Source organism: Leptonychotes weddellii, chromosome 15 (genome assembly GCF_054177405.1).
Source record: "Leptonychotes weddellii isolate Sample4059 chromosome 15, ASM5417740v2, whole genome shotgun sequence".
Taxonomy (NCBI): Eukaryota; Metazoa; Chordata; class Mammalia; order Carnivora; family Phocidae; genus Leptonychotes; species Leptonychotes weddellii.
The window spans coordinates 19,037,465-19,063,520 of record NC_138383.1 but is presented as its reverse complement, the minus strand read 5'-3'; the positions used below and the strand labels follow the sequence as shown (position 1 = coordinate 19,063,520).

The following is a 26,056-nucleotide window of genomic DNA, read 5'->3' as shown; positions in this document are numbered from 1 at the left end:
GGAGCGTCTTCCTGGTGCCCTGGGTGCCCAGGAGCTTAGGGACAGACAAGGATGTGAGACGGAGGCAGAGGTTCTTTTACTTTCTTTTTTTTTTGAGATTTTATTTATTTATTTGACAGAGAGAGAGAGTGAGCACAAGCAAGGGGAGTGGCAGGCAGAGGGAGAGGGAGAAGCAGGCTCCCCACTGAGCAGGGAGCCTGATGTGGGACTCGATCCCAGGACTCTGGGATCATGACCTGAGCCAAAGGCAGATGCTTAACCAACTGAGCCACCCAGGCACCCTCTTTTTTTTTTTTTTTTTTAAGTTTATTTTATTTTTCAGTAATCCAGCATGGGACTGGAACTCACAACTCTGAGATCAAGAGTCACATGCTCTTCCAAGTGAGCCAGCCTAGTGCCCCACAGAGGTTCCTTTTCCGGTGGAGCCTTGGGCTGGAAAAGATGACAGGGAAGGAAGGCCATGTTTCTATCTCTGGGGGCTCCAGGACGTGCTCTCAGGCCTCAAGGAGGCAGCAATCAGGTGGAGAAAACCAATGAGCAGCATCTGTACCCCATTTCTTGGGTTCCAGAATGCTTTCTTATCCATTATCTCATTTTCTCTTGCAATCATCCTGTGGGGTAAGCCCAATTATCTCTTTTGCTCTTTGTTTTTTTATTTTTTATTTTTATTATATGTTTTTAGGGTTAGTTATATCTTTGTTTCAAGAGCATGTAAAAAACACTGGAGAACTGAACTCAGAATTTTTTTTTTTTCTCTTTTTAAAATGGATGAAATGACCCTTCAAGACATTAAGTGGGTATCCAAGGTCACACAGCTCTTAAGTGACTGTGCTGCAACTTGAACCCAGGTCCTCTCACTCCAAATCCTGTGCCCTTTATTTAGCCTATCCCCAGACACCAGCAAGCCCAGGGGGGACACTAAACCCAGTCCTCTGAGAGCCTCCATTCTGCTGAGGGAAACACAGGTCCTGCCACCGGGGGCTCACCGGGGGCCCTGTGGAGAATTATAGTTTCCTGCAGGGTGGGATAGGGTGGGATAGCAAACACTCAGCGCCCCCTGTAGGCTGGGCAATTTGCACAAGCCACTCTTTCTCTCCCCTCCTCACCCTTCTTTCTTTATCACAAAGCCCTATTTTCGAGGTAAGGACAGTGAAGCTCAGAGTAACTTGTTTCAGGTTCCCCAGTGAGTCTAGTGGCAAAGCTGGGATTAGAATCCAGGTTGGCCTGATGTTAATACCTGTGCTTTTTCCTCCAGCATGGAAGATGGTTGGCTCATGAGTCACCTTCTCTGTGAAGCTTTTCCATGCCTTGGATGTAGAACTGACCACTTGTGTATCTGGGTCCCCACAGTGCCCCACATGGATATCTCCCAGGGTACCTGCACACTTCTTAGGCTCATTTTATTTTTATGCCTGTCTCCCCTCACTAGGCAGTGAGCTCCTTGAGGGCAGAGAGTCATCTTGGCCATTTCTGTGTCCTCAGTATGTAGCACAAAGCCTGTGCACAATCAGCGTCCAGTAAATAGGTGTTGCATGAATGATGGGAAGGTGCTTGGATGGCCTACTTATATCTATTTTCCTGCTTCCTTGGAATTATCCTAGGCAGTGATGTTGGGGGGTGGGTGCGTACCAGCAAATAGATGGGGGATGCTGGGGTAGAGGTCTGGGCACCTGTCTCACCTAGAAACCTTTCTGGATTTCCCACACCTGCACTCATGCTTCACCTCCAGGTACTTTTTTGCTTTCAGTCCAGCCTCTCCTGCACTCCTTCCTCCACCTCCCAGCGCCTTTAGCTCTCCCAGGTTTGCTGTCTACGGGGCAAGTCTGGTGTTGGTATCAAAACCATCCTTTCTGGTCCCATTTTACTCTCATAAGAGCTTTAAGAGGCAGGATTGGTGGAGATGACCTTACCTCTATTTTAGAGTTAGGGACATTCAAGCTCTAAGGAGTGGTGTCCAACTTCATACAGTAAGTTGGTGGCAGAACCGGGTTCAAGATGATGGAAGCGGGGGAGAGGGCTGGGGGAAGTTTTCTGAATCAGGGACAGGCTGGGCTTCCCCCAGGGACGTGAGGAACCTGGCTCTGTTTTCCCTGCTCCAAAAAAGAAGAGACCCCAGTATGTCTGTGAGATAGATGGCAGGGAGAGAATCCCAGAATCTTGTCCCCCGCCAGAACTCTCCAGACCTTCTGCAGTCTTGATGATTGCCAGTAGGTGCCGTCAGTTTGCAACTTTTTGGTTCTGTCCCTACACTTTCAGCTTCCAGCCCCTCTCTTCCTCCTATTACCTGGACAGTCTACACTGGAGAAGGTAGGAGAGGGCCTAATTGCTGTGAGACTGAAATGAAAAACTGCTGCCCTGGGAGAGGAAGCAGGAAGCGGGAAGCAGGAAAACGGTCTCTGATCTGCACTTTGGCTTGGCTGCCTTGCCGCTTTCTAGGCTAAGCCAAGCCAAAAATAAATAAATAAAATAAGATAAAATAATAATAATAATAAAAATCCACACTGGGCCACCGATTGTGCCCTGACAAGCACTCTTACCCTGAAACCAGCTCCAGGACAGCAGAAGCCTTTGTGTGGAGAATGGGTGAGTACTGGGAGACCAGAGAGAACCTAGGAGGTGGGTCTCTGCTCAAATGTTACTCTAGGGTCTCTCCGGATCCCAGCAGGACTGAGGCAAGGGGCCGGGGAAACAGGCACCAATAGGATCTCACAGAGGGCCTAGTCAGCCCCAGGCACTAGCCCAAATAGCAACACCAGCTGAATTAGGAGAAGGCACCCTTCCCTCGAAATGCTTGACTGCCATCTGCTGGAAAACTGTCATAACAGCTACACAAACCTACAATGACCACAAGAGAAATGGTGCCCCCTGGAGTTGTGCGATGCACAATTTGCACACTGAGAGTGGCAATCTCCCTAGCCAATCCTCCTCTGGGAAGGGAGTCGGGCAGTAGAAGCAAACATCCAGGAAGGAAGAAGAGGCTGGGCACCTCCTTCTCCAGGAGTTCGGTGGATTCAGTTCTCAGGAAGGCAGAGTGGACCAGGACCCAGATGAGCCCTGGGGAGATAGGGCGCGCGCGGGGGGCGTGGGGGAGTTGGAAGGGCGAGTGGGAAGAGAGCCTACTAACTTCTTAGGGCCATCAGGCCCTTCTGGGTCCCTCGTTGGGTGCTTGCTTCCTTTTTCCCACTTCACCCGACTTGGTCTCCAGTGGCTGGGAGTGGGGTGGAAAGGACTCTGGCCCGGGAGACTGAATCCGCGGAGCCGGGAGTCCGGGCTAGGAGGTCGCGTTCTTGGAGGGTGGGGGGTGGGGTGGGACTAGAGCCGTCTTCGCGGGGTAGGGGAGGAATCCTCCAAGGTCGAGGGAGGGGGCCAAAGAGCAGCCCCTTGGCGTCTCCTCTTCTTTCTCTCCCCTCCCAGGCTCCGGTTCAGAGGCGCTGTCGGCGCCTGCCACGGCTTCCACACTGCTCCGCTTCCTTCTGCGGCAGAAAAGGACTTTCAGATGTTGTAGCGGCGGCGGTGGGCGGCGGCGGCGGCGGCGACTCAGGACAGCGCCCCCTCCCCCTAACGGCCGCCTCCCCCTCTCCCCCCCCGCGCCCCCGCTCCCCCACCTCTGGGAAGGCGCTGGGGGTGTGGCCAGAGGCCGGTATAAAGTCCGGGGGAGCCGGTCCCGGGCAGCCGCTCAACCCCCTTCCCCCCCCACCCCGCCGCCCGCCGCCCGCCGCCTGGGCCGGGCCGAGGATGCGGCGCAGCGCCTCGGCGGCCAGGCTCGCTCCCCTCCAGCCCACTTGCTAACTTCCCTGGCTCCGTCCCTGTCCGCCCGCGGGGCCGCCCCGTCTCCCCGCGCCCTCCGGGTCGGGTCCTCCAGGCGCGCCCGGGCGCTGTCGCCGTGTGTCCCTGCTGCCAGTGTGCGCGCGCGTTCGCCCCGTCCTAGCTCGGTCATGCTGCCCCTCTGCCTCGTGGCCGCGCTGCTGCTGGCCGCTGGGCCTGGGCCGAGCCTGGGCGACGAAGCCATCCACTGCCCGCCCTGCTCGGAGGAGAAGCTGGCGCGCTGCCGCCCCCCCGTGGGCTGCGAGGAGCTGGTGCGGGAGCCGGGCTGCGGCTGTTGCGCCACTTGCGCCCTGGGCAAAGGGATGCCCTGCGGGGTGTATACCCCTCGCTGCGGCTCCGGCCTGCGCTGCTACCCGCCCCGGGGGGTGGAGAAGCCCCTGCACACGCTGATGCACGGGCAAGGCGTGTGCATGGAGCTGGCGGAGATCGAGGCCATCCAGGAAAGCCTGCAGCCCTCTGGTAAGGTGCCCCTGTCCTTGCATGCCCTACCTGGTGTTCTCCCCTCCTAGAAGCCCCTTCCCCATTCAGGCTGGCCTGGAAAGCCCTTGAAAATCTGTGAGTTAACGAGGAGGCAGGTACCTGGCAGGGCTGGACTGGCATGGGACAGGCTCACCCAAGGAAACTGCTGTTGAATCCCTAGCAGCCTGTTGCCACCAGCAAGGAAGACTGTCCCAGCCCTCCATCTCAAACCTCCCAAGGGTGTCTGTTTGGGAAGAGAGGTCTCAATGGTAGTCCTGGCTGCTGGTGCAAGAGTGGAACATAACCTGACCTGGTCCAGCCAGCAGCCTGCAAGTGAGCGGCCTGGGGCCAGATAACTAGAGGATGGAGGAGGCAGTGGTGGTGGCTGTCTGTTCCTGATCCTGGAACTTCCCTCATCCTGGCCACATGTGAACCCCAGGGGTCTAAGAAGCCAGGGCTTGGCCTTTTGACATTGAGGTAGGGTTGAGTGGGACATGCAAATCAGAGGGGCTTTGGTGGTGGGGGGCATCAGAGTTGCCCCTCCCCAAAGCCCCCCCCCTCCCCCCGGCAGCTCACCTTGCTGTTTGAGATGTATTGGGAAGACAGAGGTCTCTCTGCCAGGCCTGGGCACCTCGTCCTGCACTGGCATACAGGCACCCCACTCCTCTCTCCTGGCAGGTGTCATCTGAGGTGGCGAAGAGAAGCAAGTCTTGGCTCCCAGCCCAGAGCTGTAGAAACCTAACGGTGTGGGATAGGGAGTAGAGAAAGGAGAGAGAGAGAGGGAGAGGGGGAGGCGGGAGAGCAAGAGGGGGGAGAGAGGAAGAGGGAGAGGGAGAGGTTTAGAAGGCCCTTACACTTTCTCTTTTTCCATTTTTCAGTGAGCCTCTCAGTTTCTCCTTATAATCTTTCTCAGTCTTTTGTTCTTTCTTATTCTTTTGTTATTTCCTGCTACGTCTCTCAATCTCTAGTTTCACTACCAACATTCCTGAGTTCTCCTTTCCTCAATGTCTTCCGCCTGTTATCAGTTTCTCTTTCTCTATCTTGTTGCCTTTCTGCTTTTGTCCTGTTTCTCTCACTTTCTCCTCAGCACCTTTCTGTTGCTCTTTCTCTCCGTGTCTCTGTCACTGTTTCTCTTTCTGTCTTTGTTCCTGTCTTTCTCTGTTACTTTGGCAATCTCTCTCTCTGCTTTTCTGTATCTCTGCCTCTGTTTCTTGTTCCTTCTCTGACTCTGTTTTCCTCTCCCTGTGCCTCTGTCTGTGTCTCTTTTCCTGGTGCTTGAAGCTTCCATTGTTGCAGTCCGGATGCTGGGACTCCGGCCCCAAGCTTCCTGCGCTGGGTCCCAGACCGTTCCACTTCCTCAATCCTCTGCCGCTTGTTAGCGGAGGAAAGCAGGATGCAGGGAAAACAGGAAGGAGGTGGACCCCAGGGGTCTGGCCTCAGGCCTCTCTGCCCTTCCTGTCCCTAGGCAGTGAGAGATAGGTCAGCAGAAAACATTCTAGGAGAAATGCCAGCCTGGCACCCAGCACATCTGGGAAGCAGGGGGGTCGGGGGCGTGTCCTGAGGGAGTAAGGCACTGATCCTGGGGCACAGATGCTGGTGCCAGTGGGAGAGGAGGGGTACTGGTACCAGACCAGATTGGGAGTGAGGGCTGAGCCCTTGGGCTCCCTGAGTATAATGGGACCTCTTTCCCTTCATATCTCCATCCTCCACTGTACAGTGGGTATGTATCTGGCACCAGATTAGAATAGGTGCTAACCTTCTCGCTCACTGACTTGAACTCAGGGCAGAAGAGCCCTCAGAGGGTCTTGAGCACCCCCTCCTCCCTGGCTGGGTAGGAGTACCCCATCCGATAGTGGAGGAAAATCTAATCCCCTAGGGGCTTTGGAGGAAATGGTATGAAGTTTGTGATTATCCTGTGGACATCATGCAAATTGGCCTTTATGTCCCCTTGGGATTACAGGGTCCAGGTCTCTAATGCCCACTCCCTCCCTCCTTGCCTGTCCTCCACCCATGCAGGGTATGCAAAGATCTGGAGAGGGAAAGGGCAAGCCTGGAGAACCCTGGGGAAACTAGGTACCTACTCCGCAAGCTGTGTCCGTGCCTTCTCACCTCCTAGTCATCACAGAAACATCCCCTGCACCATGTGAAAGGTGCCCCCTAGAGTTGTGCAACAGCCCTGCAGGGTCTCTGGTGAGACAAGATGGCCAGAGCTCAGACCTTATCCCCGCTATTCTCTCTAGCCTTTCACTGTCAATAGGCCACTGTCCCTCCTAGGTCCCAAGGCTTGGACCCTCTTGCCTTGGGAATAGTTTGGCAGAGGGTATCAGGCTTCTCTTTCTGCCTTTTCCTCTTGGAGCGAAGCTTCAGCAGGTGACTGGGGGAGGACAACCACTTGGCGTGCCCCTTCCCTTGGCCTGCTATGTCCAGCTGCCTACTATTTGCCCCAGGAGCAGGTTTCCTCCTTCCATCTTAAGCCTCTGCCCCCTAACCTCCCCATAGCCCTCCTGTCCCAGCTTTCTGAGCCAGAAAACATTGTGGATTAACGCTGCTCAGGCCCCCAGAGGTGGGGGTGGGGTGGGACATGTGCGTCAGAAGTCCACAATTCTGCATCAGTGGACTGACCCTTGACTCATGGAATCTGGGCGAGTGGACAGTGGGAAGATCAGTGTTTGGACTGGGGAGCTCCTAAACTGTGCTCTTGGGTCTCTCTGGGACAGGGTTAGGGAACAGACAGCCTGGGTTAATTTTTAGTCAACGCAGCAAATATTGTCCCCCTTACTTCAGTACTGGGAATCCAGTCATGTCATGGGAACAGGGCCTTCCCAGAAATTCTGTGCCTTGGGGGAGGTAGGGGGAGGAGCATGGCTGCTTAACATTTTTTCTTTAGTATTGGCAAAGCCAGAATTATTGGTGCCTCGGGTATCAAGAGTCTTTTCCATTTAAAGACATAGGAGCTGCAGGGATAAGTCTGTCTTCCTTCCCCTCCAACCAGTCTACTGCATTTCCTCATCTGTAAAATGGAGATGACAATGGGACCTGCCTCACAGGCTTGGGGTGTCTGGCATGGAGTGAGACCTCCATTAGTTAGAGCCATGATGAAAATGGTGATGAAGAAGAAGCTGAGAAGATTTCAGTTGAAACTTAAATTCTCCTCTGATGCTGGGATTTTGAGGGACAGTAGGGCAATTGAGCAAAGTAGGGGGACATTCAGAGGAGTTGAAAGGGGTAAGGAGGAACTTGGTGCTTTTTGCTGCTGTAAACATGGGAAGGACAGGCCAGCTTTCCTTCAGTCTGAGGAGGGCAGCATGGCATGACGGTGAGGGGGATGCCATGTGAGCCAGACCTCGAAGAAAGGGCTGGGTACCTGGCATGGGTGATCCTGGTTTCTCTAGGCTGAGTCCAGGGGAAGAAAGAAAAGGCCTTTCTTGCAGGGTACAGGGGTGAGCTGAAATGCCTGTGTCTGGGTGGCTGGGCCCACCCACCTCACAGCCTCACCCTGGGTGTCTTGAAGGGGACTGGGCCTGGAGTTGAGGAGGAATCATGGCGTTGAAATCAGGCAGCCAGAAAGAGGAAATCCTCTAGCTTTGACCATGAACTTTTCAGCCAGTGGTGCCAAAGCTGTGAAGTCTTTTCTCTCTCTGGGTGCCTTACCCTTGGTTGCTAGAGCAAAGACCAAGGTTTGCGCTGTGTTTGCACGTTGTTGGCCTAGCTCCAAGCAGGGACTGGAAGAGATGACCTGGCCTACCTTGGAAGTTCCACCCCTTAAATAAGCCTTTTAGAGGTCAGGTCTAACTCTGGGGGGACCGACCCACAGGGATTGGGGTCTTTACAGAGGGCCTCACCTGGGTGAGCAGTACCAGGTTTTGAGTAAGCAGGGAAGTAGTAAGTATTTAGACAGCTTTGGAGAGTGGAAGGTTAACGTTTTTCAGAGGCCCAAGGCTACGATCCTCACCCTCCCAAACCCAGCGTCTAGGGGTGGATCGTGGGGTGGATCCTCAATCTGCCTGTTAAGCAAGGCTGGGCAAGGAAAAGTTACAGATTAAATGGAATGTCAACAAGCTATGGGGCAGGCAGAGTGCCCTGCCCCGGGTCTGTGTCTCTGCTTGGGGCAGGGTCAGAGTGCCCGAGTGCATGTGGGTGTGCATGTGTGGACCAGTGTGTGCCTGGACACATGATTGTTTGTATATGTTTGTGGTTCTTGAATCCTGGCCTGTCTGTGTCTGAGTGGGCAGATATGGATATACTCTGTGTACCTATGTCCCCATGAGAGTAAGTAAGCAGCTACTCTCCCTATCTGGTGTATTCTTCTCTAAGCTTAGACACAAGGTAGGGACAGACCGGGACCAGATCTGGAGAGTGGCAGAGCAGCTGGAAGTTGGCATGCTTGGTGTTAATGAAGGATTGATCTCTGTGGAGTGCCCTTTTGGTGGGGTAAAGCAGTCTGGCCTTGGGCAAGAAGGGTCCAAGTATGGCATTGATGAGTATCTGGACTCAAGTATGTGTGTTTTGGAGGCTTGTAGGATTCTTCAGTTCTTCAAAAAATAAAAAAGGAAACTTGCCTAGCAACAACAAAAAAGTGGGGAAACCAAGGAGGGGGAGGCCAGACACACTGCCTGCTTAGATTTACCCAGATAATCCCCTTAGTGTGACATGAGGCCTTACTCACACAAGAGCATAAGCTATGCTTCCAGCCTTGCCCTATGGCCCATGCAGCTCCAGGTTTCAGTGAGTGGACCCAGTTGTCCTCCCCCCCCGTTTTTTAAAAGATTTTATTTATTTATTTACGAGCGAGAGAGTGAGAACGAGCGCAAACAGGGGGAGGGGCAGAGGGAGAGGGAGAGAGAAAACCCCAAGCAGACTATGGGCTGAGTGCTGCAGAGTCCTACCCCTACTTGGGGCTTGATCTCGCAACCCCGAGATCATGACCTGAGCCAAAACCAAGAGCCAGATGCTCAACTGCTCAACCAACTGAGCCACCCAGGCACCCCCTACATTGTCCTTCTTAATAATGCCTCCTAAGTTAAGGGATAAATATTCCATATATCCATTAATAACCCCCCAAGAGTTAATCATTTGTAAACTTCAACTCGTAGAAACTCAACATTGGAAAGCCTAGTTGCAGTTACATTTCTACTCTAGATCTCTCTAGGTTCTTGAGGTCTTTACCACCCTGATGCGCCATACTTGCAGGATAGGAGGCTCTCAACCTCTCCATTTGTTAAAAAACTCTTATTTCTTGAACCTGAAAACATTCTGCCTGCTTACCAAGAGAAACAAGTGCCACTGCGCAAAATAGTGCTTCCCTTTATGGCTACGAAAAGAAAGCAAACTCAAAGGAAAGACCAAAACCTTTTCCAGGTTCCAAGGGTACCCCTCAAATTAGCATCATGGACTGTGGCAAATGAGTCCTTTTGATCCCTTCCAGCCTTTTCCGGGTAAAATGGTGGTGCTTTTGTTCATGTCTCAGCTCAGCCTCTGTGGTTTCAAGATTTGGCTCTAATTCTTTTAGGTCTTTCATTTCCTCTTCCTCTCCATTATCCACCTTCAGCCTACACCCCTGAAACACTGTGCCCCCTTCCAAAAGTCTATGCTTTTATGCAAGGTGGATGCAGGGGTAGGGATCACTGGCCAGTCTGGGCCTTTTGGCCAGAAAGGTTTCTTGGGAGGGTCTTCAGGGAAGAGCCTGTGTCCCAGATCTTTTCTCTGGTTCTGACTGAGGGTTTGGGGTCCATCTTCTTATGGCCCCCTTGACAATGCTGATCTTCTGAAATTTACCCACATCTTTTGCTGTCCACGTCACTGGGAGGTCTTGCTATAGTGGATTCTCCTTCGTTGACCCTTACGAACTTGATGTTGGTGCACCTGGGTGGCTCAGTCGTTAAGCGTCTGCCTTCGGCTCAGGTCATGATCCCAGGGTCCTGGGATCGAGCCCCGCATCGGGCTCCCTGCTCGGCGGGAAGCCTGCTTCTCCCTCTCTCACTCCCCCTGCTTGTGTTCCCTCTCTCGCTCTGTCTCTCTCTGTCAAATAAATAAATAAAATCTTAAAAAAAAAAAAAAAAAAGAACTTGATGTTGTCTCTGAGACTGGAGTCCCCTCCGGACTGTCCTTCTTGGGATGTTAAATATGCAGAAGGATAGATTATATCTATCTGCTCCATTTATTCCTTACCTTTGATTCTTCTTTCTAAACCCGCCCTCCACCTATGACAAAACCTTCCCATCCTTGGTGACTCAATTTTATAAATAACCTTTGGTATGGAATCTTGACAAAGACTTTCTGAAAGTCTAGATTCCTCCTTGCCTGGTTTCCCTTTATCTACTTGCTTCCCCCCACACCACCAGAACTAGGAGAATAAAAAGAGAACTAACCCCCCAACTAAATTTGGCTAGACGGAAAAATACCATTTGACCCAGAGGCAGCTCTGGGACTGCTGCCATGCATGGAGGAACCTGCTAACTCCTCAGGAAAAAAAATCCTGACGCAAACCAGATGTAACCTTCTGTCTAGCTGCCAACATCTGGAATGCAGCGAGCTGCCAAGCCCAAGCATTTTAGAGGTGACTGATCTGCAGAGAGGTCTTGCAACCTCTTTCTCCAGCTCAGCCCTGTATTCCGGTTTTGGCTGCCTGGAGGTTGGAGTAGTGGTTACGATTCTGGGACTTCTGGATCGGGTTATTCTCGAGTTCAGATAGAGTCTTCAGGGGATCCCAGGGAGAGTGTGCAGGTCCAGCCTCACCACCCCCATCTCCACATCCCCAGTGCCCTGGCTCTGGGCAATAGACATGGACTTCGGATGGTGTCTAAAATCCAAGGATGGGAGATGTGGGGGTGGGGGGAACTGAAGGGAGGTGTGAGGGTGTTTTTGGTCCTGCGGCCACACAGTGTGTGTCACACATACACACGGATTCACACTTTCACATGTAGGCATACACACCTACTCCCGCTTCTTCTCTCCTGTTCAGCCAATGGGGAGGGCCTTTTGGGCCAGATTTCTCATCACTCATGGAAATTCTGATTTTGGTCATGTGGAAGAGGGGTAGCAGAGCCAACAGATTTGAGGATCCCCTGGTTGGCTCAGCCAGATGCTGAAAAGAGCAGGAAAGGAGACAGGAAGAGAGAGCAGACAGAGTGGGGGATGGTAGCAGGAGCTGAATGGGGGTGTGTGTGAAATCTGGTGGGGAGGCCCCTGCCTGCCTTAGACCTCCCTGCATGGCCCAGGGGACCCTCCTGCTGTCTGTGCAGCTGCAGCTGGTGACTCATCTGAGGGCTGGACTGGGTGGAGTGAGGGACAAGTCAAGGACTTTAAGAGGAATATTCTCCTGAGGAAATCCCAGGAGAGTGGGGAGGAGATGAGGGTGTTGCTTTTATTCCCCCCCACCCCACCCCAAGGCCCCCTATTCTTTCCCAGAGCCAGGCTGGAGAATCTCCAAGAAGAAAGCAAGGTGGGAGGCTGGGTTGGTGTGTTGCCCTGTCCTTTCCCGGTGCTGACCTCTCCCCATCTTGGCCTGACTGCAGACAAGGATGAGGGTGACCACCCCAACAACAGCTTCAGTCCCTGCAGTGCCCATGACCGTAGGTGCCTGCAGAAGCACTTCGCCAAAATTCGAGACCGCAGCACCAGCGGGGGCAAGATGAAGGTCATCGGGGTGCCCCGGGAGGAAGCTCGGCCTGTGGTGAGGACCTTTGACCTACAAATGCACATGTGCACCGCCACCACCACTAGATCTGGATTATGTTTATTCAACAAACATTCATTGGATGCCTACTGTGTGCAAGAGGCACCCAGTATGCATCATCAGGACCCAGAGAATCCTCATTCCTTTCCTTGAACTGCCTTTCCTGTTCATCAGTTATATATATATATGCAGTTGAAGTAATTGTTAAGTACTGAAATACTTCTGTATCGGTTTGTAAATAGTGGTTTTCCCAAGCCTCCTGGCATTTCTTAGCTCTTCTCTTGGATTCTCCATGCAGACTTTTTCAGTAACTAAGTGGTTAACGCTGGCCACAGCAGGGGGCCTGGAGACCCTGCCCCAGGGTCTGGCTAAGTCCTTTCTGATGGGTGGTTCTGATGGATCCTGGCCTGGGTCTTCTTACCAAGTTGTTAATTGTATGATGTCAGCTATCCCTCCTGCTTAGAAATCATTCCCTTCCCAACCATCTCCATAGGTTTCCATAACCCCTTCCCCCCACAAGGTCCCTTCCATTCACACCCTTCCTTTTTAGAAGCTCTTTAGCTCAGAATCCTCTGTTCAGTATCCTTCTGCTCTGTCCACCAGGGTCCCCTGAACCCACTGGGCCCTGCCCGGCCTCTGGGCCTTGAGCCTCCTTTCTGGGCCTTGAGTCCTGATCTGACCCCCAGCTTTGGGGTCTTCCTGCCTCTCTCCCTTCTGCTAAGCAGTTTCATTTTCCCTTCCTCCAGCCCCAGGGCTCCTGCCAGAGTGAGCTGCACCGGGCCCTGGAGCGGCTGGCCGCCTCACAGAGCCGCACCCACGAGGATTTTTACATCATCCCCATCCCCAACTGCGACCGAAATGGCAACTTCCACCCGAAGCAGGTGGGTCTTCATCCCTGCTGGCTCTCTCCTGGCCTCGGCTCTTGGGGCATTCCTGGTCTCTCCACAAGATGGTGCAGGTTGGAGATCTCGGGAAGGGGGAGACCTCCCCACCCAAACCTAACCCTCTGGGTCCTCCCCCAGTCTTAGAGCCTCAGCTTATTTTCCCCACCACACTCATTTTGGAGATGAGGAAACAGGCCCAAAGTCACAGAGTGAGTTAATGGCAGATCAGCTGTCCTGCCTCCCCATCCAGGGCTATTTCCATCATGTCTGGATTCACCACTTAGCACTCCTGCCAACCTCTACCTCCCAGCACTCTTTCATTCCCTGTACTGTACTCCGTCCTATGAGTAGTTCTCCTTTGCCATAGAATGTCTCAGATTTCATTTGGGGATGGAGGGGCTCAGTCATGAAGGGTTAAGGAGGAAACTCAGCCTGCCCCTTCCCCCACGCTGAGTAACCAAACCACCTGGGGTACAGCCAGGATGGAGGTGAAGCAAATCTGACAGCTGGGAATGGGAGTTTTGGACGGAAGCAGAGGGGCAGGAGAGAAAACATGAATGCAGGAACCTCCACATTCCCTCATGCCCTTGGAACATGGGCTCCTCTCATAAGCCCCCAGGAGGCTAGGATGTTCAGCAAGGTTGGCCCTCCTCAGCCCCATCTCTGACCCATGAGGGGTGGGCTTACTTGGAAGAGTGGCATATCTGGGCAGAGCCTTATGCTGGGTGTGGCCTGGGGAGTCCTGGCCTGGGTCTTTCTCCAGCTCTTTGTGGACATAGACACATACATTCTCCCACTCCGTGCTCTGTAGATAGATCCACAAAGTGGGCTGCTACTTGGCCAATAGAGGCCTAGATAGGAGGAGAAGGGCTGCCCCAGGTCGGCAAATCCCAGGATGACATGAGGAGATTATGGGGTGGTATGCAATGAGTGCAGGACCAGAAAGGGCCCCTCAAACCAGTGCCAAACCTACTTGTAAGCTTTATCCCAACACCAATTTTATCCTTGTCCCATTTTTTAGAAGATTTTATTTATTTATTTGAGAGAGAGAGAGAGAATGAGTGTGAGCAAGTGCAGGGGGAGAGGCAGAGACACAAAGAGAGAGAGAGAATCTCAAGCAGACTCTCTGCTGAGCGGGAGCCCCACACGGGGCTCCATCTCAAAACCCTGAGATCATGACCTGAGCCGAAACCAAGAGTTGGATGCTCAGCCAACTGAGCCACCCAGGCGCCACCATCCTTGCACAATTTTTAAAAACTTTTTTCCCCTCATTAAAAAAAATTAATAGATTTTATTTTCTAGAGCAGTTTTTTTTTTTAAAGATTTTATTTATTTGACAGAGAGAGAGACAGTGAGAGAGGGAACACAAGAGGGAGAGGGAGAAGCAGGCTTCCCGCGGAACAGGGAGCCCGATGCGGGCTCGATCCCAGGACCCTGGGATCATGACCTGAGCCGAAGGCAGACGCTTAACGACTGAGCCACCCAGGCACCCCTTAGGTTTACAGAAAAATCGAGCAGAAAGTACAGTGTTCCTATCTACTCCCTCACCCCCAGTTTTCCCTGTTAACATCTTGGTTTAGTACGGTACATATGCTACCACAAATTAAGGAACTAATATTGGTCCATAATTTACATTAGGGTTCACTCTTTGTGTTGTACAGTTCTGTGTTTTCTTCCCCCAGTTTTTATCCCACTGAAAGTTCTGACACTTGAGCCCTTTATCCCTAGACCAGTGCTGACCTCTGAGACAACCTTCATTTCTTGGCCAATATCTCTCTACTCCATGAGCTTAGATGGTCCGTGCTTGTGAAAGAGCCTCTGCTCACAGAGGCCATCTTGGATCAACTGTCTGACTTGGGCTGGGCTGGGATTGGGGCAGGCTGCCTGGGGACTGACCTCTCACACACTTGTCTTGGCAGTGTCACCCGGCCTTAGATGGGCAGCGCGGCAAGTGCTGGTGTGTGGACCGGAAGACGGGAGTGAAGCTTCCGGGGGGCCTGGAGCCAAAAGGGGAGCTGGACTGCCACCAGTTGGCTGACAGCTTCCGCGAGTGAGCCCTGCCAGGAGGCAGGGGGCTCAGTGCCCCCTGCCACCCCCATCCCCTAGAGGCTACAGAGCTGACCTGGAGCCTGGGTCTGAGTCCTGGCTCTGTCTCTGACCCAGAAGTTTCCCTTCCTGTGTGTGTGTGTGTGTGTGTGTTTGTGTGTATGTGTGTATGTGTGGGTGTGCCCTTGGGGTGAGCCAAAGCCTAGGGGTGTCTTTGGGCTTAGATAGTCCGAGAGGTCTGAGAGTGGCAATGGGGAGCCCTGGTATGTCTCCAAATTGATCCTGGATTCATTCATTCATTCAGCCATCTAAAAACATTTATTGACCACATACTACATGCCAGCTCTAGTTTTTTAGCCCTGGGGGCTCTTATTTTGACTTTGTTTGATTTGGTCATGTGGGGCCACTTCCTATAAACTGAGCACTAGCTTATGGGGGAAGAGAAGTCCCGTTTCCAGAATCAGAGAAAGAAAGTAGACATGTACCTTGACTTTTGTACCTTGTAGCATTGTCCTTCCCCTCGATTTAGTCAGAGGGTGGAAGCTGTAGGGAAAGTGTGGGGTGGCAGATGATTCAATGGTCAGGAGTCCCAGGCCCACTCTCAAAGGTCAAGCCTGCCAGGCTCCCCTTCTTCTCTTCCCCAGGCCCCTCCAAGGGGAAGGACCTATAGAGACAAGCCCACCTTTGGGTATGGTGTGCCACCTGCTTGGTTGCCTGGCCGCCCAGACCCTGCTGTGGAGGAGGGAAGAAGGTCGGAAGAAGTCATACAGGACAGAGGGCTGGGGAGGTGGGGCCCATCTCTGAATAGTCAGGGTGGGAGGAAAGGATGCACTATGGGACCACATGTGCCTGATGGAACAGAAGACACACATGCTGGGGGGTGAAGGACTTGCCTGGGGTCCTACTTCCTCCCGTTTGTGGTCACAGTCACAAAGTCACCAGGATGACTCCATCCTTCCAGTGGCTCACGGCCTGTGGCTTTGCCTCCCTCCCCATACCTCCCTGCCCTCCAGGCATTTCTGGCTTGACTGGATGGAAGGAGACTAAGGGACCTACCAGTTGGCCATGATGTCTTGTCTTTTTTTTTTTTTTTTTTTTTAACAAAACAGAACAAAACAAAACAAAAATCTAGACAATTGTGTTTGGTTGATTTATTTATAATTAGAGACAGGGATGCACCAAGGGTGGGAAGGGGGGTCATAGTGTGGTCCCCAGACCTGTCCTATATGGTAAGAGGACTGCAAAGAGTCAACCAATTCACCCACCTCTTCCCTGCAGCCTCTTCCTAGGGAGCTTCCCTGTCCCCAAAGTCATGCTGTCTGTGTTCAGACTCCTGGTGGGCAAATAATGGCTTCTGGAAGGAAGGCAAGCAAGGACAGCCCTGCTGGGCCAGAGCTATTTCTGGGATCATGTGTGTGAAGCTGGGGTATGTCCTAGGGCATCAGGCAGACTGGATGTGCATCTGGATTTGATGTATTAATTTAGTGGGGGAGGCACTTCCCTGAAGTTGGGAAAAGGGGGTAAACTCCAATACATTCCCCAGCTCTGACTGCCTAGATTCCTTAATGGGGTAGTTGTGTTGAGATTTGGTTCTGAGAGGTTGGGAGTAGGGGCATCTTTGATTTTGCTGTCTTGAGCTCAGCAGGCTGTGGGCTCTTGGTGCCAAGCCCAGAATTTGTGCCCATGTGGTATGACTGGATTTCTGGTCATCTCCCACTGCCCCTTTCCCCCATCTCTGTGTTCTGTGTGTGTGTACACTGATCTGGGTGGGGGCCCCTTCTCAGGAGGTCACAGGCAGCCTGAAGACACTGTGCACCAAGTCTTCTACACTCTGGGGGGGGTTCCCTCCTGTTGGGTTGCCTTCTGGATTCCGAGCCCTTCCCCAGTTCCAGAGGCACTCCCAGGCCTTTTAACTCACTGGCTCCTGATGAGCTTGCCCCTGCGCTATCTGCATCTTAAATTCGGGCCTGCAATCCTCATCTCTCTAGCTCTGCCTCAGTGAGAGTATCCTGTAGCCATCTGGTCTCCCTGAGACACCACAAGCCACTGCTCGCAGTAGGAGATTAAAGAACAAAGTGACCTTGGCCCCCTGACTCCCTTTCATGGAGCCCCCTACTTCTTGGGCTGAGGTAGGTGCAGGCTGACAGTTAAGTTTTAGGTCCTTAGACCAAATAAATGTAGAGAGAGTATCTCTTTTCCTAAAGCATCTCTTTAAATTCCCCTTTCTTCTCCAGCCCCCCTTTCAATGCTCTACCCCGGTACCATTGGTAGTGGTTACTAAGAGGTCCTTTTCCTCTCGTGGGTCTCCAAAAAAAGCTGGATCTGCTTGGGAAGTAGCTGCATATATGGCCTGGGATGTGCCTTTGGTATATCTGCATATTTGTGGTACGTGTGGGTGTGGGTTTGAGTGTATGTGCATGTGTATGAATATAGCAAAGCGATACTTTGGAATATACGAAGTGAATATACAAGGTGAGATGTGAACGCATGTGTACTGGGTGTGGGCGTGTGTAGAGGAGACGCTAATTTGAGGGGTGTGTCTATGTGGGCTGTGTGAATCTGTGAATGTATGTGATGTGAGGTGGGAGGGAATAGAGAAATTCACAGAATATGTATGTACTTCCCTCCCCACTATGAATGAGTGGCCTTCACTCATTAGGTGTCCCCATTGCAGGATTTGTGGGGAGCCTAAGCACCGAAGGATAGAGGATATGCACTCTGGGAGACAGAATTACACATCCCACAGAAACACTGCCCACCCTCCCCCCCACCTTGCCCCCCTGCGCTTGCCTCCACGATCTGGGAGTCAGGTCCTAGGTGTCCAAAAAGAAGGAAATAAAAGCAGCTGTGTCTATGTGGACACCCTCTACCACTCCCAGGCTAGAGGAAGTACACTGTCCTGAGCAGTGTCACAGTGGGGAGAACCAGGCTCCGGAGAGGAATTGCTGGTCTAGTTTGCACCTAGCCCACCCCCTCCCTGCCCAGCCATGGCCTCCAGATCCCCTTGGAGGGTCACTCTCGTAGCCACAGGGCATCAGCATGTCTGGCAGAGGTGGAAGGGAGGAGGTGGCAAGGACTAAACTCTTGTGTCCTGTTGGGACTTACCCAGACAAATTTAAAACTGAAGTCCTTGAGTGCTCTGCTCTGCCTCCCCAAGAAATGTTAATCCTCTCCACTGTGGCTTGGAGCAGGCGGGTGGGAGGCACCCCACCAGGATCCTTTAGCCCATTGGTGCCAATCTACTTCAGGCATTTGGTTTCCATTTCCCAGCTCATTAGTGGAGATCAAGCCCTGCTGTCGCTGAGGGTTGGGGGCTGGGTTTTCCACCGGCAAGCCAGCAGGGTGGGAGTAGGGAGTAAAAAGGGGAGACTTGGACTGACTCCAGTATTGGATTCAGGCTGGGGCATCTCTGGAGAGTTGGCCAAACTTCCTGGCCCCTCCTCCTACGAAGGCCCCTAGGTTCCAGCTACTGCAATCACTTCAGCTCCTTCCAGGAAAAGGCTGCTTGTCCCAACTCCTCTGCCCTCTGGGCCAGATTCAACTATACCAAGCTGCTCCAAGAATGTTATGAGGCATGCAGGACTTGGGGTGCCTGGTTGGCCCCCCTTCCTGGGGGGGATATGACTGTGTGGTAAATGACCCTGAAACATTCCCAGCCAGAGAAACTCCCCCTGCATTCCAGACCCCTATGGCAATGTCACCTCTGACCCAGAAGGAGAAAGTCAAGATGATGTGGGAGGCAGGCAGGCAGCTATGACTGTTGGGTCAGTTGTTGGGTCCTGGGGTTGTCTTAGGGAAGAGGGGAGGAAAGGGGCAGTTTGTGTGTCAGGGGAGAGGGTCAATGGGGAGGAAGCATATTCATGGGGGAGGAGAGAGTTAATGAGAACAATAAGTGGAGGAGAGACAATAGGGCAGACCTTTGCACATACCCATGGGGGAGTGGACACCACTCTAGCCAGCCAAGAGTCTAATTAGATCTTCACTGTCAGAGTGATCTGTCCCCTCTACGTCTGAGGCCCTAGGGGCTGGGGAGAGTTAGGGTCAGGGAGCAGAAGTGAGGGTGCTGAGGATAATTAGAAACATGCTCTACTGAGTGAGCAGGCGCCCCCAGGACCATTTCTCCCCTCACCCCCCGCTCCTCTCTTCCCAGGTCACCAACCCCCTTCTCCATGACCTGGATTATTCCAGCCAGACTAGGGGAGGGGCTGGTGGAGCCTGGGAGTAGAAACCCGGTGGGATTGGCTTCCTGGGCCCTTACACAGTCTCTAAAGTGCAAACAACATATTTTCGCCATGCAATGGTATTTAATTACACATAAAAACAGAGCCATTAAACTGAAATTAAACCCTTGTTGGAATCACTTAATTCAGGGCATGACAAATTGCTTTCAGTGGAGGCGGCAGTGAAGTCCCCCCCAGGGAGAGATGGAGATTAGCAGCTTCCATGGCTGGCTGGGTCCCCTCGTTCTCTTTAGAGCTGGCTCCCTTACCAGCTCTAAATTCTGAAATTTGGATGACCTTCTTCCTAAAGACCACCTAAGCCAAGGGAAACCTCTGGGTTTGTTTAGGATGATAGAAATTGAGGGAATCACAGAATCACTGTCCAACCCAGTTTTAGACAACACTGGCCCATTTTATCAATGCGGAAGTTGAGACCCAAGTGCCAAAGTCATCCAGGGCCAGGATTAGGATGCTGGCACCAAGGCATGACCAGGAAAGCTGTTTTTTTTTTTTTTTTCAGGCTTGTATCCTTTCATCCTGAGCCTGGAGACAGAAGTTGGGACTGGGCAGGTGAGGGTTGGGGAACCTCCCTAGCTGGGGAGGGTAGATTTCTTCAGAACTGGGCTCCCACCTGATCCAAGTCTAGAGATGTCAGGGAAGGCAAAATGGTGGCCCTGGTTGCTTACCACTTGGGTGAGGTTGGGCAGGTGGGACCTTCTATTCCTATGAGCCACAGTTTTCCCGTCTGTTGAAGGTGGGATCATAATTCCTGGTAAGACTGGTGGGCGGAATGCACGAACAGGGCTTGGGGCTGAGTTCAGTAAGTGGTTCTATTGGACTTCCTTCTCAGGACCCCTGCTTCCCCATTTGTGATAAGATCCAGTTGGGACCTGGTAGTTTCCGGGACCTTCACTTGCTCTGACTCTGTTTGTAGCCCTTTCTCCTCCTGCCAGGACCCTCTTTCCTTCAGTTTCCCACTCTCTGTAGTCTGTTTTTTTTTTAAAGATTTTATTTATTTATTTGACAGAGAAAGACACAGCGAGAGAGGAAACACAAACGGGGAGTGGGAGAGGGAGAAGCAGGCTTCCTGGCTAGCAGGGAGCCCAATGTGGGGCTTGATCCCAGGACCCTGGGATCATGACCTGAGCTGAAGGCAGATGCTTAATGACTGAGCCACCCAGGCACCCCACTTCTGAATACTTTAGCATGTCTCTTCTTCTTTTTTTTTTTTTTTAAAGATTTTATTTATTTATTTGAGAGAGAGAGAATGAGAGACAGAGAGCATGAGAGGGAGGAGGGTCAGAGGGAGAAGCAGACTCCCCACCGAGCAGGGAGCCCGATGCGGGACTCGATCCCGGGACTCCAGGATCATGACCTGAGCCGAAGGCAGTCGCTCAACCAACTGAGCCACCCAGGCGCCCTGTAGTCTGTTTTGCTAACATGGACAGAGGTCTGGGGTCTATGCTGTTGCCCCCTAAGATTTGCCTGCCTCACCTAGTCTTCCAGTGGCTGTGTGAGACCCACCTGGGAGGTGAAAGGAGATCTCATAGGACAGGGTCTGCACTCTGGGGAGGGGATAGAGTGGAGGGGTTGTGTGCACAGCCTCCCTCCCCCATGTGCCCTCTGTGATCTGGAAACCTGCTCTGATTGGAACCAAATGGGTTTGCTGCGGCTGGAGGCATCTCAGAACTCCATTCACTCAATGCAACCTCCCCCTCACCCAAGGAGGGGAGGTGGGTGTAGATTAGGGGAAGTGGGGACCTGGGGTTCTCTGTGCTGGGGCTAGGAGAGAGAGTCCTTTCCCTCTTTCCTACTCTACCCACTAGTGGCCTGGGAACTTTTCTATTAGCCCAGGAAGGGCAGCAGTGGGGCGCTGGCCAGCTGAGGACATATCTGTCATTGAGGCTTGGGTGGGCAGCCCCCTACCATCCGACAGCCTCCTCTGGGAGCAGCATCCCCTCCCCCACCCCTGCAGTGAAGCTCAGCTGCAGGTTACCAAGTAAGGGCTGACTAGGTCTGTACACTGTCTCCTGCAGTGGTCTCAAGGTCATTCCCCTTCCCCTTGGCCTCCTAGGCCTTGGTAGACAGAGAGGTTCCTGTGTTGGGGGTTGCGGTGGAAGGGCTAGGGCCCAGGGTTCCCGTCATTGCAGGCCTGGCAGCTACCCGGCTGCAGATGGCTCCCCCGCCAGCCTGGCGGCCAGCACAAATGCTTTGCAGCTGTACTTCTATTGGCTTGCCCCGAAGAGACTGGAAACAGAGGCAGGAAGCTGGGGGGACACAGAGGGGCACACATGGATTGCTGGGGTAGGTCTGGGACAGGCCAGGACAGATGCCCAGCAAACCCAGGTTGCTGGGAAAGTGAAAATGGAAATGAACACTGGGGCCTTGAGACTGGGGGGATTGGGCAGGGGGGAAGCTTCCTTACCCACAGGGGCTGGAAGGGGGGCTTCCTGGGAAAGGATTGTGGGGTGGGGGAGGGGCGCGCTGCCTGGAAGGGCCAGGGCTCAGGGTCCCTGCCTCCCTCCTGGGTCCTGGTCTCTGAGCAGAACCAGAGCTTCTAAATTGGAACAGCAGGGAGGGAAGCCCAGTCTTGTCTCCACCCAGGGGAAATTGGACCAGATTGCTCAGGAAATAAATTCAATTTTCCAGCATCATGGAAGGTTAGTCGGACAATAGAGGTTTTTTTCCCCCAAAAAACATAAGTAAAAAAAAAAAAGTCCAATTGCCTTTGGCTGAGCTGTTTCCCAACTTCATTTCTCAGCCTCAGTTCAAGGCTTCCCATTCAAAGTGACATGTGACTGCTCAGTGACCCTGGCCTGATCGCTGGCTCTGTGAGGGGTCAGGCCAGGCCAGCCCAGAACTGTGACCACCCCCACTTCCAAAAGCCCTGGGCAGTCCTTGCCCCATGCAATGAGGGAGGGGTTGTGGTAAAAACAAAAACCCTCCCCAAAAGAGATTTTGAATTTAGGGGTGAGTCCTAAATCCCAGGCAGTAGGCCCAGGGGGGTTTATGTAAGAAATGTAAACTGGGACCTTAAAAGTTTTGAAAAGTTTTCTTTTTTGGGAGAGGTGTGGGGAAGTTTGCCTTTAAAATGCAAAGGGATTTTGTAAATCCCTGCAGTGGGGATATTCTTGGGGCTCTAATGAGGGGAGCTGGCTCACTGGCTGGGGAAGGGCTAGCCTCCCTTTGTGCTCTCTGCAGATGGTGGCCTTGTAGGGGACTCTGGGCCCTGGCAGAGGAAGGGAGGGTCAGCACAATCCAAAGTAGAGGGCAGGTCTGGAGTGGGGTGAGAGCAGAGGCTACCCACAGGCAGATCCCATAGTTCTAGGGTGGGAGGTAGTGGTGGGGAAGACCACACAGGAAGCTTTGGGGAGAGCCGGGCAGTATCTCATTGGAGAGGGGTGCATGTGAGGGGGAGAGAGGATGGCTCTAGACTGGTGGCTGAGAAAGGTCAAAATCAAGAACACCAGGGCTGGGAGCAGCCTTTAAGTTCTTCTCCAGCTCACCCATTACACAGATGGGAAATGGAGGCCTACTGGGGTCTGTGGCTTGCTTGTCTGAAGGCATAAAGGAGCTGGTGGCAGAAGTGGATTAGAACTCATCATCTCCCAGTGAGTGCAGGGGGAATGTTTGGGCACCTACACTTTCCATAGGAAAGGCCTCTTTAGGCACCAGAAAGGGGAAGCTAAAGTTAGGGCTCTAGTTGGGGAAGAAGGAAGGAGGTCCTGAGGGAAGATTCTGGGTGGGAGATTATAGTGGGAGATGTGCCACTTTCCAGGCAGGAAGAGGGAGGGGTGACTTTGTCAACATCCCCAGCAGCCTGGGGCTGGGGACACAATCCCTGATGCGAGAGGAGGGGTTTGGCAGAGACACCAGAATGAGGGGCAGACAGCCGTATCCTGGTGTATGTGGAGGCAGGGGATTGGATTTGATGACCTTGGGTTCAATAAGCTCCAAATGTCACTATTATCGTCATTGTCACCATGGGCTTGGGTCCAGATTGCTTGGGTTCAAATCTCACTGCGCTATTTATTCTTGGTGGACCCTGAGAGACTGACTTGGTCTCCTACTCCACAGTTCTATATCCATCAAATGAGGATAAATAATAGTACTTATGAAGTATTGCCGTCAAGATTAAATGAGATAGGAGCACCTGGATGGCTCAGTTGGTTGAGCGTCTGACTCTTGATAAGTCATGAAGCTAGTCAATGGCAGAGGGGACCTGCCACCCACATCTGCCTGACCCCCCCAGGCTTCTAATTCTTGATGCAGAAGAGGGAAGTTGTGTGTGTGTGTGTGTAGGTGAGAGTGGCGTGAACTAGACAAATGATATGTTTCATCTCAGTGTTCACGGGTGTCACATCTAATGCTGTGGAGGACAGAACGTCTCTCCTGGGGCACACGCAGACACCTTCCCCATTCCCTGCCCAGCCCCGGTATGCCTAACGCTGCCCTGTGCAGCACATGTTTGGTGAATGAGTGAATGAGCAAGTGAGTGGCATTCTCCCTTCTCCTTTCCCTCCTCATGTTCTCTGGTTCCCTCCTGGCTCGCCTCCCCGGCCTCCAGGCCTGCTGCAAAACAAACTCCACTTGACTTCCTCAACAAGACTCCATTGCAGGGAGGCAAAGGCTGAGATGCCTTCAAGAAGCAGAGGCTTACAAAACAAGCCCCAGGCTGTCTCTGAGGGCAAGCGTCAGGAAGAAGAGAGCCCCAGCCTGGCCAGCACAGGGGGACTGTGGGAGTGGGGAACGTGGCTGGGGCAGGATTGAATTGTGTCCCTCCAAGTTCACAAGCCCTAACCCCCAGTGTGATTGTATCTGGAGATAGTATTTTTAGGAGTTCATTAAAGTTAATTGAGATTAGAAGGGTGGGGTCCTAATGCTAGAGACTTGGTGGCCTTATTAAGAAGAAGAGATTTCCTTCTCCAGGAGCACACACTGAAGAAAGGCCCATGTGCACAAACAACGAGAAGGTGGCCATCTACAAGCCAAGAAGAGAGCTCTCACCAGAACCCAAACATGCTGGCACCTCAAGCTCCGGAACTGTGACAAAGTTTAAGTGTCTGTTGTTTAGGTCACCCAGTATTGTGTTACGGCGGCCTGAGGAGACTAATATCAGGGGGACTGGGAGGGAGGTCCTGCTCTTTCCCACGTGGCCCTTCAAGTCATAGGAACCCAGGACCCAGGCCTAGATCAGGTAGGCTCCTGTCCCAGCCTGTCTCCTTAGGCTCTTATCCCTTTCCTGGCCTGAAGTCCAAGTTCTCACAGCTTCCTCTTTCAGTCACACTTCTCCCCAACCCAGGCCTCAGGTCCTGTCTCCTGCCCCCACAGCAGCATTTCTTTTTTTTAAGATTTTATTTATTTTTGACAGAGAGAGAGAGCACAAGCAGGGGGAACAGCAGAGAAAGAGGGAGAAGCAGACTTCCCGCTGAGCAAGGAACCCGATGCGGGGCTTGATCCCAGGACCCTGAGATCATGACCCGAGCCGAAGGCAGACGCTTAACCGTCTGAGCCACCCAGGCGCCCCCCACAGCCCTATTTCTAAAGCACAAATCTGGTCACTTACTCCTTGGCTGAAAAGCCTCTGACGTCTCCCCATTGCCTACAGAATGAAACCCAAGCAGGTTGCCATGTATAATTGTGCATTGCACAACCTGTGCAACTGTACACAAAGGGTCTTGAGCCCAACCTCATTCATTCATTCACTCACTCATCCATGCGTTTAACAAGTATTCATTCCCTAGACGTTCTCAGCTTAGAACCCAAGTTTCTTGATAATATGGCTCCTGACTCTCCTTTGCTTCCTCTCTCACTTACTTCCTTGGGTACCATATACTTTAGCCACACTGAACATGGTACCATCTCATACCTGTGTGCTTCATGCACAAATTCATCCATCAGCTTGTCTGAGAATGCAGAGGCAGAACGGGCCCAGATTTGGAATCCTATTTCTCTGCCATTTCCCAGCTAGGAAAATATGGGCAAGTTAACCCTCCGAGCCTCAGTAAAATGGGATTAAACATACATAGTGTGCCTTACATTGTACTTAGCACGTAAGAGCCTCCATGGTTTCTTTGCACGCTAAACTCCTTTTCATTCTTGAAGACCCAACTCGAATGTTACCTCCTTGGTAACATTGCCCTCATTCCCTCCAAATGGATAAAGTTTACATTCCCTGTTTCTACTTTTCCTGCCAGCCCCACATGGCACTCACACACCTCGGTTAGAACGCTGTTGCACTGATCTATTTTCCCAGCTCACATGAACAAAGCATCCAGCCAGAAAACCCTTGTTGCATGAAGCAAGGCACCAATCTCTGGGTTGGAAGCCCTTCACCTCCCACTCCTGTCCTGGTTCCAAGCCCTCCGCCTGTTGGATAGCTTGAGAGTTCAGGACAGGAGGTGGAGGATGAAAGAGCAGAGGTGAGCAGACAGAAGAGTGGAGGGGAGGTGGCGGCGTGAGGGTGCTTCAGCCTTCTGGGGAGGTCACTCTGTAGCCAGAAAAGAGGCAGGGTTTAGAGAGGGTGGCAGTCTGAGGCTTGAAAAATGATTGGCAGTGCAGGTGGCTGCCCCTCTCCCTTCCTATCGATCCGAACTGCGCTTTGCTGTGGGTCCAGCCACCCGGGGAAATTACAGGGGACAAGAGTGAGAGAAAGGAAGGTTTTTCTGTAAAGAGGGAGATGATGGGTTTGAGGCAGGAGGGTCAAGAAGAAATGGGTTGGCGAAGGACAGGAGAACCCGGGGAAGGAGGGTGAGGGAGGGGTGGGTGGGTGGTATATGTGTGTGTAGACAGCAGGATGGGGAGGGTAGAAAGTTGGGAGGGGTGACATTGGAAGATACTGGGGAGGGAGGCTTCAGACCAAGGGCTACAAGTCCTGGGACCTCCTGAACAGAAAACTCTTGGGGTATGAAGACCCCTCCCCTCCTGGCTCCTGGCTTGGTGGCTAT

At 52.6% G+C, this 26,056-nt stretch overlaps 1 protein-coding gene and 2 long non-coding RNA genes across 3 annotated transcripts in view; 2 read left to right on the top strand and 1 right to left on the bottom strand.

The window, feature by feature from the left end:
* Positions 1-25,133, top strand: part of LOC145717342 (uncharacterized) — a 44,183-nt gene extending 19,050 nt beyond the window's left edge. The window contains exon 2 of the long non-coding RNA XR_014140491.1: positions 20,536-25,133. This is a non-coding gene — a long non-coding RNA (uncharacterized LOC145717342). The remainder of the gene's footprint in view (positions 1-20,535) is intronic.
* Positions 280-6,792, bottom strand: LOC145717341 (uncharacterized). The gene is made up of 2 exons (XR_014140490.1): positions 4,861-6,792; positions 280-3,473 (listed from the first exon to the last, which is right to left on the bottom strand). It is a non-coding gene; the product is annotated as an uncharacterized LOC145717341 (long non-coding RNA).
* On the top strand, positions 3,714-15,984 carry IGFBP4 (insulin like growth factor binding protein 4). The gene is made up of 4 exons (XM_006746177.3): positions 3,714-4,284; positions 11,799-11,956; positions 12,706-12,840; positions 14,763-15,984. Exons 1-4 carry the CDS (start codon positions 3,936-3,938, stop codon positions 14,895-14,897), a joined length of 777 nt encoding a protein of 258 aa, XP_006746240.1. The 5' UTR covers positions 3,714-3,935; the 3' UTR covers positions 14,898-15,984.
* Positions 25,134-26,056: the final 923 nt, after the last annotated feature.

Excerpts from the sequence above, each read along its gene's own strand:
- IGFBP4 (XM_006746177.3), top strand. The coding sequence starts at position 3,936 with ATGCTGCCCCTCTGCCTCGTGGCCGCGCTGCTGCTGGCCGCTGGGCCT. Across the intron at positions 4,285-11,798 it reads GGAAAGCCTGCAGCCCTCTG|ACAAGGATGAGGGTGACCAC; the intron begins GTAAGGTGCCCC and ends GCCTGACTGCAG. Across the intron at positions 11,957-12,705 it reads GGGAGGAAGCTCGGCCTGTG|CCCCAGGGCTCCTGCCAGAG; the intron begins GTGAGGACCTTT and ends CCCTTCCTCCAG.